We start from the raw sequence: 14,686 nt of genomic DNA, 5'->3' as shown, positions 1-14,686 counted from the left end.
AAAAAAAAAAAAAGATATTTATATGAGACTTGGAATTAGAAGCCCAAGACACCATGCCAGCTGAGTTTATAGCTTTTGTCTATATTATTCCCCTGGTGGTATGGCTCAAGTCTAGGGCCTTCTTTGTGGTGGACAAGTGTGCTATCACTATGGTGCATGCATACCCAGACCTCATAGCCCTCATAGCATTTGTCAGACTTTCCATAAAGGTTATAAAACATTGGCTCCGAATAGTTCAATAATCTTTCAATTCAGTTCTCATGAATCTTTGTAGTGTTTAATGAACAGAAGCCTGTTAATTAATATGCCCATTTAAATTGGTAGGAAAACAGTTTCTTAATGGCGTCTTCTCTTGTCTCCCAGGTCCCCTGACTTCCTATATTGTGGCTCTTGCTTTTCAAGGCCTCTCTTATGCTTGGTCCCTTCCTCACTTAATAAAGTTCTCAACTTTTTTTTTTGAACTTCCAATTCTCCTGCTGTAGGCTTCCCAGGGCTGGAGTTCCAGTCATGCACCTCTACCCCTGGCTCTTGTCAGCCTTTAAATTGGGGCAGAAATGCATCATCCTCTGAGAAACCTGCTTGGGTCTCCTGCATGGAGTTATTTGTTCTCCCATGAGCTGCCACAGTTCCTTGTGTCCCCCGTGTCCTAGGACTTACTGTCTGTTTTCATGGCTTCCTCCTCTTCTAGATTACAAGATACCTAAGGGTAGAGGACAGCTATAGGTATCTCTTTTCTTTGTGTCCTCAGTGTCCAGTTTAGGACCTGGCACCAAGCAGAGACTATAAACTATCGATCTAACTGAGATGAAGTGTGGTTATTGGGGCTGTTCTGGGGGGCTCTGTAAAGCAGAGGTGGCAGCAGAAGAGTCCATACTGCAAACAGCTTGCTTCAGATGACCTGCGTTGTGTGGAGGGAGTAGGGCTCCCTCTGATAGGGGCTGCAGGCCCTCTGATACTGTTGGTCACACTGCGTCTAACGCAGCAGTGCTGGCTGTGTTCTTCAGAACAGCACAGTGAAAGCTTTCATCTATAGCTTACAGAGGCTCTGTCTTGTCACTTTTCACTCTCTGGGGACCTGGCCTAGATAATTGTGTGGCCTCCTTGAAACCTCAGGGTAAGAAAACAAATAAATAATCAAACAACAACAAAAACAGTAAGTAGCCAGGTTCCCATTTCTTCCTTGCTTGCTGTCTTTCTCATTCTCTTGGCATTTGATGTCCCAAGGAGCTCATGCTCAGGGTGCCTTTGTCTCTTTTCTGCTGCTGTGTCCCCTTCCCTGCTTCCAAATGCACTACTCTTGACTTCTGAGAGTTTTGGTTTTTTAAGGGAGGATCGTTGGTTGACTGGTTGGTTGGTTGGTTTTGAGACAGGGTCTCACAGAGGCGCTGACTGACTGGCCTGTAACTCACAGAGAGCCACTTGCCTCTTCTGCCTCCTGAATGCTGGTATTGAAGGAGTGGGCCTCTATGCAGGCCACCTGCTGACTTTGGAACCTTGGAAAGGAAAGAGCAGCTAGCTCATTTCTTCTTGTCAGTGCTGCTTGACCTCTTTCTTGCAGGGCCTAATTTGTAACTCTCCACTTGGTTCTCATCCCTAAAATCATGAGTCCTTGTCCCTGAGGAGGAAGTGAGGAGGGGTGATGGGAACACATCATCCTAGCCCCGCCCCAGCCCAGCCTCTCTCCATCTTCTGCATCCTTTCTCACACACCCATGTTCTCTCCAGCTTCTGTGCCTTTATTCTACTCTTTCCTCTCCGTGACGTCATAACCTTCCTGGTTTCTCCTTGGTTCCCATCCTGCAAGACCCCGCTTGACTCATGACAGCGAGGGATGATTTTCAGGCCTTGACTCTGTACTCAGCACTTCCTTTGTAAATCTCATTTCTCCAAGTGCCTTGCATCCTTCTGTTGAATTTTAAATGCTTCAGATTTTTTTTTGAGTGATTTTCCCCCCTTTGGCAGGTTAAAAGTAACAGTAGTCTAGCTTTTGGGAGACGCCATTCTAGTTATTAAGAGTTGGTCAAAATTACAAGCAGCACAAACCACCAAGGTCAAGTTCTCCTGAAGCCAAAATCTTGTTAAACCACCAGACTTCATGGGCTTTATACTCAGCCCACAATTCTGTCAGTTCATGTTACAGTCTATTCAAAGTCCCTTCGTTTCTCCTCTAGCCACTTTGTTGTTCTACACGCTGATATTTGATGGCATATTGTACCAGTGAAGTTTCTTTATCACTTTTTTACTTAAAATAATAACCGTCTGGCTGCTTCAATGGCTCAGTGGATAAAAGTGCTTGCTGTACAAGCTGACTCTGATGACTGGGACCCATGTGAAAGGAGAAAACTAACTTCTGCAGATGCTTGTCATTTGGGGTGTGTGTGTGTGTGTGTGTGTGTGTGTGTGTGTGTGTGTGTGTGTGTGTGTGTGCGTGTGTACCACACCCATGCACACATGTGTGCAAACATACACATACAAATAATTTAAAAGTCCCGTAACCGTATACTTTACCAACTTTCACTCACTTGGTCACTCGCTGACTCATGTGCCCTTAGCTGCTGTCTAGCTTCCAGTCTTGAGGTAGTAGCAGCTCAGCAGTCAGAATTGCAAAGAGGAAGGTGTGGGAGGGTGAAATCAGAGGCAACATAAGTGGTTTTCCAGGTTTGGGGCAAGAGTAAGCTGTAACTTTCATAACCCAGCTGATTTCCGTCTTTACAGAGTGGCCTTTAGCAACTAAGATCCCCTTCCTCTAGGAAACTATGCTCTTACTACTGTTGCACAAGAGAGGTGTCTCCCATTTAGACAGCTCTTTATTTTGTCTAAGCATCTCTATGTAGAGATCAGAACTCGTGGCCACAAATCTGTGTGCGGCTGGAATCATTTCCAGAAAAATGAGCAAGTTGGAGTTACTGTACAGCTAATAGTCCCAGCCAGGCAGGACAAGATTGCCTGTGTTCTGGTGGCTGCAGTTCTAGACATGCATTATAGAAATGGCTTGGGATACTTGTACTAGGACTCATATTTCCCCTTAAAAGTGTCTATCGGTCGGAGTGTCATCACTGAATATCTGCTGTGTGCTCACTCTGTGCCGAGCTTCTATGCTCAGGTGAACGGACTTGGTCCTGCAGAGGCACAGTCAGCTGCGAAAGATCTCCAGATCCAACTGAGGTCATGTGCTGAGTGCTTTACTAGAGGAATAAAATCCACAAGCAGGGGGCTGGTGAGATGGCTCAGCAGGTAAGAGCACCCGACTGCTCTTCCAAAGGTGCAGAGTTCAAATCCCAGCAACCACATGGTGGCTCACAACCATCCTTAACAAGATCTGACTCCCTCTTCTGGAGTGTCTGAAGGCAGCTACAGTGTACTTAAATAAATAAATCTTTAAAAAAAATCCACAAGCAGTTCTGTTGTGTGTATATACATATGCATATATATTTATGTATGGACATATGCATGTATTGTGTATATATGTGCAAATATGTGTGTATGTGTATGTCTATGCATATATGCACATGTACATGTTGAAGTACAGTTTTACCTGTCAGTTTCAAATGAATGCGTACATAAATGATGTTTCCTGTAAAAGTCAATGAAGACATGAATGTCAGCACAATAAAGGTTTGTTAACTGCTACCTGTATTCACACACACTGGTTGAGTGACAGTCATCTGGGAGTATCTAGTTGCTTGGGATAGTTTGTAACACTGAGCTATACATAACAAAGAATTGTAACCTGGGGATTTTCCAGACTTCAAAGAATGGCTTCTGTGAAGACCTTCCCTGTGAGAGTCTCTGCTCTCTAGATCCCTGGGAGCCCTGCCCTGCCACACCTGATCTTTCAAATTACAACTTTTAATTTTCAGATTACAAATGCGAAGTACGGCAGAACAAATGATGGTATACTTAATTGATTTCTCTACTACAGAATAAGAAACCTGAATCTTGTTCAAGCCCTGACTGTGGGTAGTCAAATCACTACCTCAGTTCATGTAACAGGTGCTAGGTTTCATTCATCCTTTTATCTCTAAGCCCAGTCATCATTATCACCATCATCATCACCATCATCATCATGGATGGGGAAGTAGTAACATGCTTCTTATTAGGATATATTTAAGGTATGAGGCATGGTGGTGCATGTCTTTAGTCCCAGCACTCAGGAGGCAGAGGTAGATGAATTCAAGGCCAGCCTGGTCTACATAGTGAGTTCCAGGCCAGCTAGGGCTACATAGTGAGACTCTGTCTCAAGAGAAGCAACAACAAAAAAGACTACAAATCAATTTCTTTTTTATACCAGGTTCTATGACCACTATATACTGGGCTTTACAAACATCATTTCACGTTTATGGTTTTAAAGCTGGTATATCCAATAATATATTGGTTATTAAAGATGTAGTTTAAGAAACCAGAGACCTAGAAGGTTAATGACTTACCCAAGTGACTGGTGATTTTCAGAATGAGTATTTGAACTTAAGATGCTCAGAACCCATCTAACATCTGTGCTATTTCCATTGTATAGAAACTCATCAAAGGTTCCAGTCATTGCTTATAGCTTTACAATAATTGCTGTTAGAAATGAGGAACCTGCCCCTCGAGTGTTGGACACTGAATTATAAATATGCCCACCCCGCCAGCATGTGCTTATCAGATCATCAGCATACACTCTGGGATCATTGCAGACTTCCCAGAGGGCCATGCCCAGATCTCCCCGGCACTCAGCTCTCAGTTTCCTTGTCACTAGAACTTCTGGAAGCTGAATGTTGAGGCATGTCAGGGTTTTAACATGGAAATGTTGGATGATGCACGTCTCTCCAGGTTCTCCTGCTCGGACAGACAGATGCTCTCACTTTACAGTATAGAGCCTGGGACCAGCTTCCTGCCCTAAATAGACAGAAAGTACTTACCTTTGCCATTACTGTACTGTTAAAACCCAAAACAAGTATTTGTTTCTATATCAGGGAAGGAAAGACGAAATAATCTCTAAGGGATCTAACTCTAAGGGAACCCATGGTTCTAATTTTACTCTTTTTTTTTTGAGACAGGGTTTCTCTGTATAGCCCTGGCTTTGCCAGTAAGAGTAGGCAAAAATTTGCCTCCAGAGTACCTGTGAAATAAAGGGTAAAAATGTTGATTCTTGTACAGAAGTGGTTAATAATTTCTTTTGCAGTCCATTGGGAGGACCAGAGTATAATCCTATGTGAACATAAGGTGGGCCATACTCCCCTGTGTCACCCCAGTAAATCCAGGCTAGCCACAGCAGTGTGGAGGTTTATTGGACAGTCACCATTGTCCCTGGCACTTTTTTCCTAGCCTGCCTTCCTTTCTTGCCTAACTGTCCTTGTGCCGCTAGAGTAGGCTTCCAAAGCACAGCTCTGTTCATATTTATCCCTTTCAGATGTCTCTAATGATTCCCCATGGGCATTCATTAAGGCCTGGACTCAGCGGTAGGAATAGAGGAGAGGAGGAATACAGTGTGGGGGTGGGGCAGAGTACAATAAGATTACATAAACCAGGGAAAGGAGGTTGTAGCTCAGTGTAAAGCATATGTTCAGCATGCACAAGGCCTTAAGTTAATCCCCAACAACCCCCCAAACAACAGCAATAAAACGCCACAAAAGAAATTAGCATCTGGAATTATATTCAGTTAAACTCTGTGCTGTATGCTGGCTTAGAACCGAAGGAAAATAATATCACTGTGGCGTTGGTAATGTGGATCTGTCCAGGCAGATCTAGGCCAGCATGGAAGAGCAGGGGATGCCAAGAAGGATACTGGACTCAGCTTTCTTTGCTCTCTTTAAGCAGTGCCTTTGAAGAGGCCTGACTGGCACTTCCTTGGTTACAGAAAGCCTCCTGCAGTCCTCAGAGGAGCTCTGGGCTCTTCACCCACTCCCTTTGCTCTCAAACTTCATTCAGCCTTCTGACCACAGTGTTTACTGTCATGGTGAAGAGTCCTTCTGGCTGGATTTGGCCAGGGAAATTGTTGGTCTATGGTTGGCTTTTCACTCACAGCAAGGCTTGGAATCCTGCAGCTGCCACTCCTGTTGAAAACTTTAGTAATACAAAGGAGCCTGCTCTAGATGAATATCTACATTGCTATTAAGTAGTTCTGGATTTTAGTTCTTGAAGACTATCTTTTCTGGCTATGTAATTCTGAAAGAGAAACCTTAATATTTCTGGCTTCATATTTTTCTCATAGAATCAAGATTAAAATCTGGAATATGTGTTATCTGTACTAATCTCTTTATATTCAACATTTTGTTCAAGGATCAGAACATTTCATGAGATTCTTTGGTCAGAATTACTGTATTTGTAAGCCCCCTTTGTCTGTCCTGCCCCTGCTGTACTGTACTGTACTGTACTGGATGCCTGCTCTCTTAGGCTGATCTGGAAAGTGGCGATGCTCTGTCAGGAACAGGACTGTGTAGCTGCTATACAGGGACAATGTAAGATACATAAGTCTCAGGGTTTTTTTTGGAAACAGGGTCTTACTGTGTAACTTAGGTTGGCCTTCCTGCCAGTTTCCTGGGTGCTAGGATTATAAGGTATGCACTACTGTGATTAGCTGCCCCCCCCTTTAGTGCTGGGGATTCAGCCCGAGACTTATTTATTTATTTTGGTTTTCTTTCTTTTTTTTTTTTTTTAAGATTTATTTATTTATTATATGTAAGTACACTGTAGTTGTCTTCAGATACTCCAGAAGAGGGCGCCAGATCTAGTTACGGATGGTTGTGAGCCACCATGTGGTTGCTGGGATTTGAACTTATTTTGGTTTTCAAGACAGGGTTTCTTTGTGTAGTCCTGGCTGTCCTGGAACTCACTCTGTAGACCAGGCTGACCTTGAACTCAGAAATCCTCCTGCCTCTGCCTCCCACGTGCTGGGATTAAAGGCGTGCACCACCACGCCCGACCTGAGCCTTCTTGAGTACTAAGAATATGCTTTATCTGAGCTGTACCTCAACTCCCAGTTGTCTTTAAAAATGATTTTTTACCAGCAGCAAGACTGAATAAATCTCCAGTTATTATTGGAAACAATGCGATAACAATGTGATCTAGACTAAAGCATAGACACATCCCTCAACAGAACAGAGACAAGTACAGAGACATCTTATCACCTGTGGACATTTAGTATATGACAGAGGTGATGCATTGCTGGGATGTTGGGTCCTTTGACCTGGTTGCTCATGTGAAAAAGGTGACTCTTGACTCCTGTTTCATGGAATACTAAAGGTGGACTGTAGACTGGCCCCCAGAATTAACTTGGTGGAAAGAAAATCGGTTCCCTCAGTTTGTCCTCTGACTTCTACTCATGTGCCATCCATGGTATGTGCATGCATATACACACACACATACACATACATACACACTTGTGCGAGCAAACAAAATAATATCAGGCAAACAGACAAAAAGCATCTTAAGTTGAATTAGCTAACCAATGGAGTACCAATGATAATCAACACCAAAAAAAGAAAGTAATTTTTTTTTTTGCTATAGCATAACTATCAGTTTGCAAGTTGAGAAACAGAACCAGAGATGGGAGGTGAAAAACCTCCCAAAACCAGGTAATGACAGAAGATAGACAGGTGTAGGTAGTCTTGTTAAAATAATACAAGCTCTATTCTTGAACTGGTAAGGGAAATTGCCTATTCCTGCCCATAAGAGTGTTAGCATCTCAAGAGGATAAACTGAGGGAAAAATGGTAAACAATTTTACTTGAAAGGTTGGTTTTTAAAAATATGAACACATTATGATTTAAGTATTTATTATTATTATTATTGTTGTTGTTGTTGTTGTTGTTGTTATATAAGGTTTGGGGCTGGAGAGGTGGATCAGTGATTAAGAGCACTGATTGTTCTTCCAGAGGTCCTGAGTTCAATTCCCAGCAACCACATGGTGGCTCACAACCATCTGTAATGAGGTCTGATGCCCTCTTCTGGTGTGTCTGAAGAGAGCAATGGTGAATACATAAAATAAATAAATCTTAAAAAAAAAAAAAAAGGAAATAAGGTTTCACTGTGTAGCCCTGGCTGGCCTGAAACTCTCTAGGTAGACCAGGTTAGCCTTGAACTTACAGAAATCCACCTGCCCTTGCCTCTGGAGTACTGGAGTTAGAAGCCTTCCCCACCATGCCCAGCTGATTAAATTTCTTATATAACACTTTGACTTATTTCCTTTCTCTTTGTTTTTTTTTTTATTCAGCCCAAAAAGAAGAAAGCAAAAGTAGAAGTGAGAGCCATTAATGTGGGGACAGATTATGAATATGGGGTTTTAAACATCCACCTGACAGCTTATGACATGAGTCTGGCTGAAAGTTATGCCCAGTATGTCCACCGCCTCTGCAACCGGCTGTCCATCAAAGTCGAGGAAAGGTAGGGAGGAGGCCTTTGTTTGGGATGTTCCTGGTCTGGGGATCATGCTCCATTTCTTCTGTCAACTCAGGTTTTGGTAAAGTAATGTACATGAAATGGAAGTTACAGTTTAGGTACATACCTGCCACAGTCAAAGGACAGAACAGATCATTAACCTCAAAAGTTCCCTGTTGCTCTGTGAAGCCTGTCTCCTCCCCTCCCCCACCCAAGTGTTTGGCAACCACTGGTAAGTTATCTAGCCCAGTTTTTAAATTGATTAATTTGTTAATGTATTGTGTGTGTCTGTATGTGTGTGCTCACAAGTACCTTAGGGTGCCTATGGCGTGATTCGTATGTGGAGGTCAAAGATCAGTTTGCAGGAGTCGGTGCTTTTGTTCCATGGATGAGCTCTCTGGACATCATGCATGCTGGCTGGTGCCTTCCCTGATGAGCTTTCGTTTCATTGCCCTGTGTTCCTGTTGTTTTGATGTCTTCAGAATAGCATGTAAATGCAAGTAGACATACAGTCTAACCATACAATAGACAGCTATTTGTATCTGACCTTTTTCACTTAGCGTAATGTGTTTAAGTTCATCAGAAAATGTTCTTGCAAGTTTTAAAAGGTTTTGGCAAAATATATGTAAAACTAATAACTTTACTACTTCTAAAATTTTATATTGCATTTCTGTATTTATTGTGTATATGTAGGTCTGGGGGTGAATATGTCATGTAGGTCCTAGAGGCTCAATTCATCCTGGTGGCTGATAATTGCCTTTACCTGCTGAGCTGTCTCACCAGCTCCATCTTTTTTTTTTTTTTTTTTTTTTGTTTTTCGAGACAGGGTTTCTCTGAGTAGCTCTGGCTGTCCTGGATCTCACTTTGTAGACCAGACTGGCCTCGAACTCAGAAATCTGCCTGCCTCTGCCTCCCGAGTGCTGGGACTAAAGGCGTGTGCCACCACACCCGGCTTCACCAGCTCCATCTTAAGTGTTTTTAATGTGCATATGGCCCAGTGATGGAAAACGAAGTTGTCACCACCTCTTGTGTTTGTAACTTTTTCAGCTTATAAAACTGAAACTCCGCACTTACTAAACAGTAATTCTGCTTTCCCTCCTCTGCTTATCCCATAACTGTTGCTTCTCGACCCCCACAACCTTCCTATTTTTTGTCTGTTTTTGATTGCCTTCTAGAAGTAGAATTATACTGTATATTTATTTTGTGCCTGGTTCATTTTGCTGAGCATAATGTCTGTAGAATTTATCCATGTTGTACCATATGTCAGACTTTCCTTTTTTAAGACTGAATATTCCATTATATCCTGTATTTTGCTTCTCCATTTATCTGTCAATCGATGATTCTGTTCAGTTTTGATTTTGAGATAGAGTCTCATTATGGTAACCTTGGCATGTCAGGAACTCATAATTTGGACCAGGTTAATTTCTCAAATTTATAGCAATCCTCCTGCTTCTGCCTCCTAAGTATTGAGATTATAGGCATAAGCCACCACATCCAACCTGTTTTCTTCTTTCTTCAAGACAGGTTTTCTCTGTGAAGACCTGGCTGGCCTCAGATTCACAGAGATCTGCCCACCTCTGCCTCAAGTGCTGGGACTAAAGGCACGTGCCACCACTACCTGACTCTAGCCTGTTTTCTTTAGAAGGGTAGTATAGTACTTATTAAGTTTGTGAAGTTTGAATCGTTCATTTTTCTTTTATAGTTTATGCCTTTGGTCTCATATATAATAACTTACTGTCTAATCCACAGCTGTAAAGGCATTTGCTAGCAATCCTCTTACATTTAGTCTGACCCATTTTGCACTATTTTTGAATATGGTGTGTAATTTGTGTTTGTCCCATCCTTTTCAAGAGGGAGTTGGTTTCTTTTTTCTTTTTTTTTCTCTTGCCTTTCTTTTCTAATATGACTGTTCAGTTGTTTCATCATTTGGTGAAAGGACTTTTTTCTCCACAAAATCTCAGTATCTTTGGAAGCTAGTTGACCACGAATGTCTGTGTCTGTTCCTGGAAGTGATTTATGTTACATTGGTCTATATATCTGTACTTATACTAATACGTCACTATTTGAGTTACTATAACTTGATTATGCATTGTTCTTTTTAAAAATTATCTATAATGGCCTTTTGTTTTTTCCATTAATTTTTTTTTACTAACTCGTTGATGTCTATAGAAAAGCCTACTGGGATCTTTTGAGATTGTGTGTGGAGCCTGTAGATCAGTTTGGGGAGAGTAGAGTCCTAACAAGTTTTTCCACTGATTCAGGCATTTCCGCCTGCTCTCCGTCTCATGCGTTCCTTGGATCTGCTGGAAGACTGTTGGAGGAGAGAACTGGCATTTAGTGTCTGTTCCAGGGCCTCTGTCTTTCATGCCTATCTCAGGGTTCGTGGCGGCTCACGTGTCCCGTGATTGGCCTCAAATAGCATTACGTCACTTGATGAGAAATGGCTTTCCTGTTAAGTTCATACTCAATTATTCCAAGGAGACATACCCAGAGTGACTGGTGTGACCTGAACCCTGGTCTAAAACTTGCTAATCTTTGCAACAGAAGGGCGTGTCGGGCTTGGAATCTTGGGTGAGCACTGCTGTCTTGCTAGGATTTATGACATGATTTTGTTTTCATTGTGTTTATTTTTAACTTGCCGTCCATTTATGTCTACCTATGGCAGCTGTGATATGGGTCTTCATTAGTAATCATGATGTAAAGGTAGACTTTCTGTGTCGTCATTTACCTTTGGTGAAAATGTTCTGTGAGCTGTGACTAGAGGACACAAGTAGAATCAGTTCAATTATAATCAAGATATAAACATTTCAGTCATCCTGAGTTCTATGCTTCTGCAGTCACCTCCTTTCCCACAAATACTTGCTGACTTCTAATCTATTTCCTTTCCCTTGGCCTGTACTTTTGTCTCTTTCAGAATGCTATATAAGTGGGGGGTGGGGAAAAACATGTTCCTTTTGAATATGGCACTCCTCACTTAGAATAATCTAGTCAAAGTTTACCCATATTTTTCTGCATCGAACACTTTGCTCCTTTCTGTTCTCAGTAGCATCTCATTAGAGAATGTGCTTCAGTTCCCATTTGCTAATTGAAGGATATTTATGCTTCTAATTGTTGGCAATTATAAATTAAGCCACTACAAGTAGGTATGAGCTTCTGTGAGAACAAAAATTTTCATTTCTAAGTAAGACTGTGATTTATGGTCAAATGGTAAATAAGGCACAGTTTGAGTGTATAGGAGACTCTGAAAACTTCTTACCAGTGGCTGTACACTTCCTCCCTCCCAGCAAAGCATGAGCTCATATGCTTATACATCTCACATTTCTTCTTAAAACTAATTTTTTAAGTGAGATGGGGTTTTAAAAGGGTAAGTGACAGCTCAGGTAGTTTGTCATGATAGCAAGATTTAGACAGATGCATAGCATGTGGACATACAAAAATGACCATTTCTCTTTTGATATTAGCACATTCTCACTTTACAGACCAGGAAACCAAAGATCTAAAAGACTGAAGTCACAGAACCAGGAAGTTCCCAGGATTACAAATCAGTTTTATCTGATTTCCATATTTTCAATTATATTAGGTCTTTAAGTCCTTAAGCCAAATTTGAACTTTTCAGCCTTCATAATGGAGAGTGCAGCTGTTAAACATACCCTTCAGGATTTGATAGTAAGTTATGTCTTTAGTTCTCAAAGGCAATAGCCCCTTCATTTTCTTAAGCCTGCCCATGGGCTCTAGCTTTTTCCGATGACTCCGAGGACTGGATGCCCTCTGGCACTCAGCACACACACCTGCCACGTCACCTAGCGCTCTGTTTACCCATCAGTCTCCCTTCCTTGACTGTGTTCCTTGTTGATGGTGACTGTGTCCTTTGGGGTTTTGTTTTGTTTTGTTTTGTTTTTTTGAGACAGGGTTTCTCTGTATAGCCCTGACATTCCTGGAACTCTGTAGACCAGGCTGGCCTTGAACTCAAAAATCTGCCTGCCTCTGCCTCCCAAGTGCTGGGATTAAAGGTGTGCGCCACCACTGCCTGGCCATGTCCTTTGTTCTTTAGCAACTAGGACAAGCCTGCCTCAAGAGAAGCATTCAGTCATTGTTGAAGAGTGAAAGGCTCTTAAATATGACTGTGCAGTCCAGTTGTGTACGACATAATTTCTAAAACTTAGGGAAAGGCTTCTAGTTAATAAAGCACCATTGCGGAACTTTTTTACCCCCATGTTGTGGGCTCTGCACTAGACAGTCTACCACACATAATGGTTACAATAATTCTAACTCCAGCTAGATGAAAAGATCCTATAGTGCTTTCAGGAAGCATACACATACATATGTATATATATATATATATATATATATATATATATATATATATGCACACTAAAAGAATTTTCATAGCATGGAAGAAGGTACATGAAAAAAGTGTGCAATGTTGTTAGCATAATACTTTGCTTCAGACTAGGGAAGTGGCTCAGAAGGTTAAAGTGCTCACTGTACAAGCACACCGTGTGTGGTGGCACACACCTGTGATCTCAGCCCAGGAAAGTAGACCCTGGTGAACTGAGAGAGAGACAGAGGAAGATATTTGACATCAGCCTCTGGCTGCCAAATCCACCCATCCAAGTCAGTATACTCACACACAGGCACACTTGCACAGGAGAGTGTGCACACACACAGAGAGGGGGGGTACAGAGAGAGATAAATACAGGAGCACACACACACAGAGAAAGAAAGAGAGAAGTACAGAGAGATAAAAACACACAGAGAAACATCTGTACATGCACATATACAAAATTAACACTGTTTCTTTCATCAGGTAAGTCTTAGCTATTAAAAAAGAATCTGGCTCAATTAAGCCACGTGTGTAGTAAATGGGTACCTCTTCTCATGAATTAATGACAGTTGGCTCACTGAGATACCTTGCCTGTGGAGCAAACTTTAAATGACAAGTGAGGATCTAGTCTTCGGAATCAAATAGCTGCATTCAGACTCTAGCTCTGTCACGTATTAGCAAGATAACCCTGAGAATGCTGAACCATTTTGTTTATGTTTATAATGAGGATGATAACATATCTGTTTGGTTGAGAATTCAGTAAGATAGCACATGACAGTGTGTGCCATGGACACTGGCATGTTGTAAACACTCTAAACATTGTTGTATGATCCACACTGATGAAGTTTTGTTTACTGTCAGAGGTTAGGGGCAACTTCTCAAAGTTTGGTTGGCAAAGAGGCATTAAATGTCATTCCCACAAGGTTATACTTTTTAAATATACAGCTTTTAGAAACCTAGAAGTAGGCTGGAGAGATGTCTCAATGGTTAAGAGCACAGGCTGTAGTTTTAGCTACTCTGGAGGCCGAGGCAGGAAGCCTGGAAGTTCAAGACCAGCCTGTACAACACAGAAACCAACCAACTTCCTTATCTTAATTTTCCCCTCAACTTCATCTGGCTGAGTGTGGTAATGCATATCTATAATCCCAGCATTGGGGGGGATGAGGCAGGAGAAGTCAAGAGTTAAGGGAAGCCTGGGCTACATGGAATTGCTCAAAAAACCAACTAAATGAAACGAACAGCTAGTTAGGTTGTTCTTGAGAGAATGCAGAAAAGTAGAAACACTTGTTGAACACGCTGTCAGCCAGGCATTCTGAACAAGCTAACCTCCATGTGCACACAGACAAACATGCATGTGTGCACTTGCACACACACAATTAATAGTGAGGCAATTGAATCTTATCCATAGTCCTAAATTTGAACCCTTTTCTCCTGTCTAAATATTTGTTCTGTGTATTACTTAATTCATATACAAAGCCCTCGTCTCTGGTGGCCCAAAGCAACTCTGGCTCCAGGCCTCGAGGTGTCATGGGAGCTGGGCATTTAACACCCTTTCTGCTACAGTCTTTTCTTAAAATAATCTTTGATGATGTATTATTTTTATTTTATATACATCAGTTTTCTACCTGCATGTATGTCTTTGTGAGGGTGTCATATCCTCTTCAACTGGAATTATAGATAGTTGTGAGTTGCTATATGGGTGCTGAGAATTGAACCTAGATCCTTGGAAGAGCGGTCAGTGCTCTTAACCACTGAGCCATCTCACCAGCCCCTCTACTATTTTCTTACTGTGTGATAGTAGACAATTTACCTGATCTTGGTGTTTTGGTTTTCTCATGTATAAAATGAAGTTAATAAGAAGTAACTACTCAGACGGTGGCGCACGCCTTTGATCCAGCACTTGGAAGGCAGAGGCAGGCGAATTTCTGACAGAGAAACCCTGTCTCAAAAAAGAAGAAGAAGAAGAAGAAGAAGAAGAAGAAGGAGGAGGAGGAGGAGGAGGAGGAGGA

At 41.9% G+C, this 14,686-nt stretch overlaps 1 protein-coding gene across 2 annotated transcripts in view; it reads left to right on the top strand.

Moving 5' to 3' along the window:
• The window catches only part of Mrpl48 (mitochondrial ribosomal protein L48), a 42,246-nt gene that overhangs the window by 20,186 nt on the left and 7,374 nt on the right, over window positions 1-14,686 (top strand). For both annotated transcript variants that reach the window (XM_029541179.1, XM_021190735.2), the window contains one exon: window positions 8,190-8,359. In XM_029541179.1, coding sequence (XP_029397039.1) covers window positions 8,190-8,359 — 170 coding nt within the window. The remainder of the gene's footprint in view (window positions 1-8,189; window positions 8,360-14,686) is intronic.

The sequence above is a fragment of the Mus pahari genome, chromosome 1 (genome assembly GCF_900095145.1).
Source record: "Mus pahari chromosome 1, PAHARI_EIJ_v1.1, whole genome shotgun sequence".
Lineage (NCBI taxonomy): Eukaryota > Metazoa > Chordata > Mammalia > Rodentia > Muridae > Mus > Mus pahari.
Note: the sequence above shows the minus strand (reverse complement) of the source record. Positions and strands in the feature narration are given on the sequence as shown.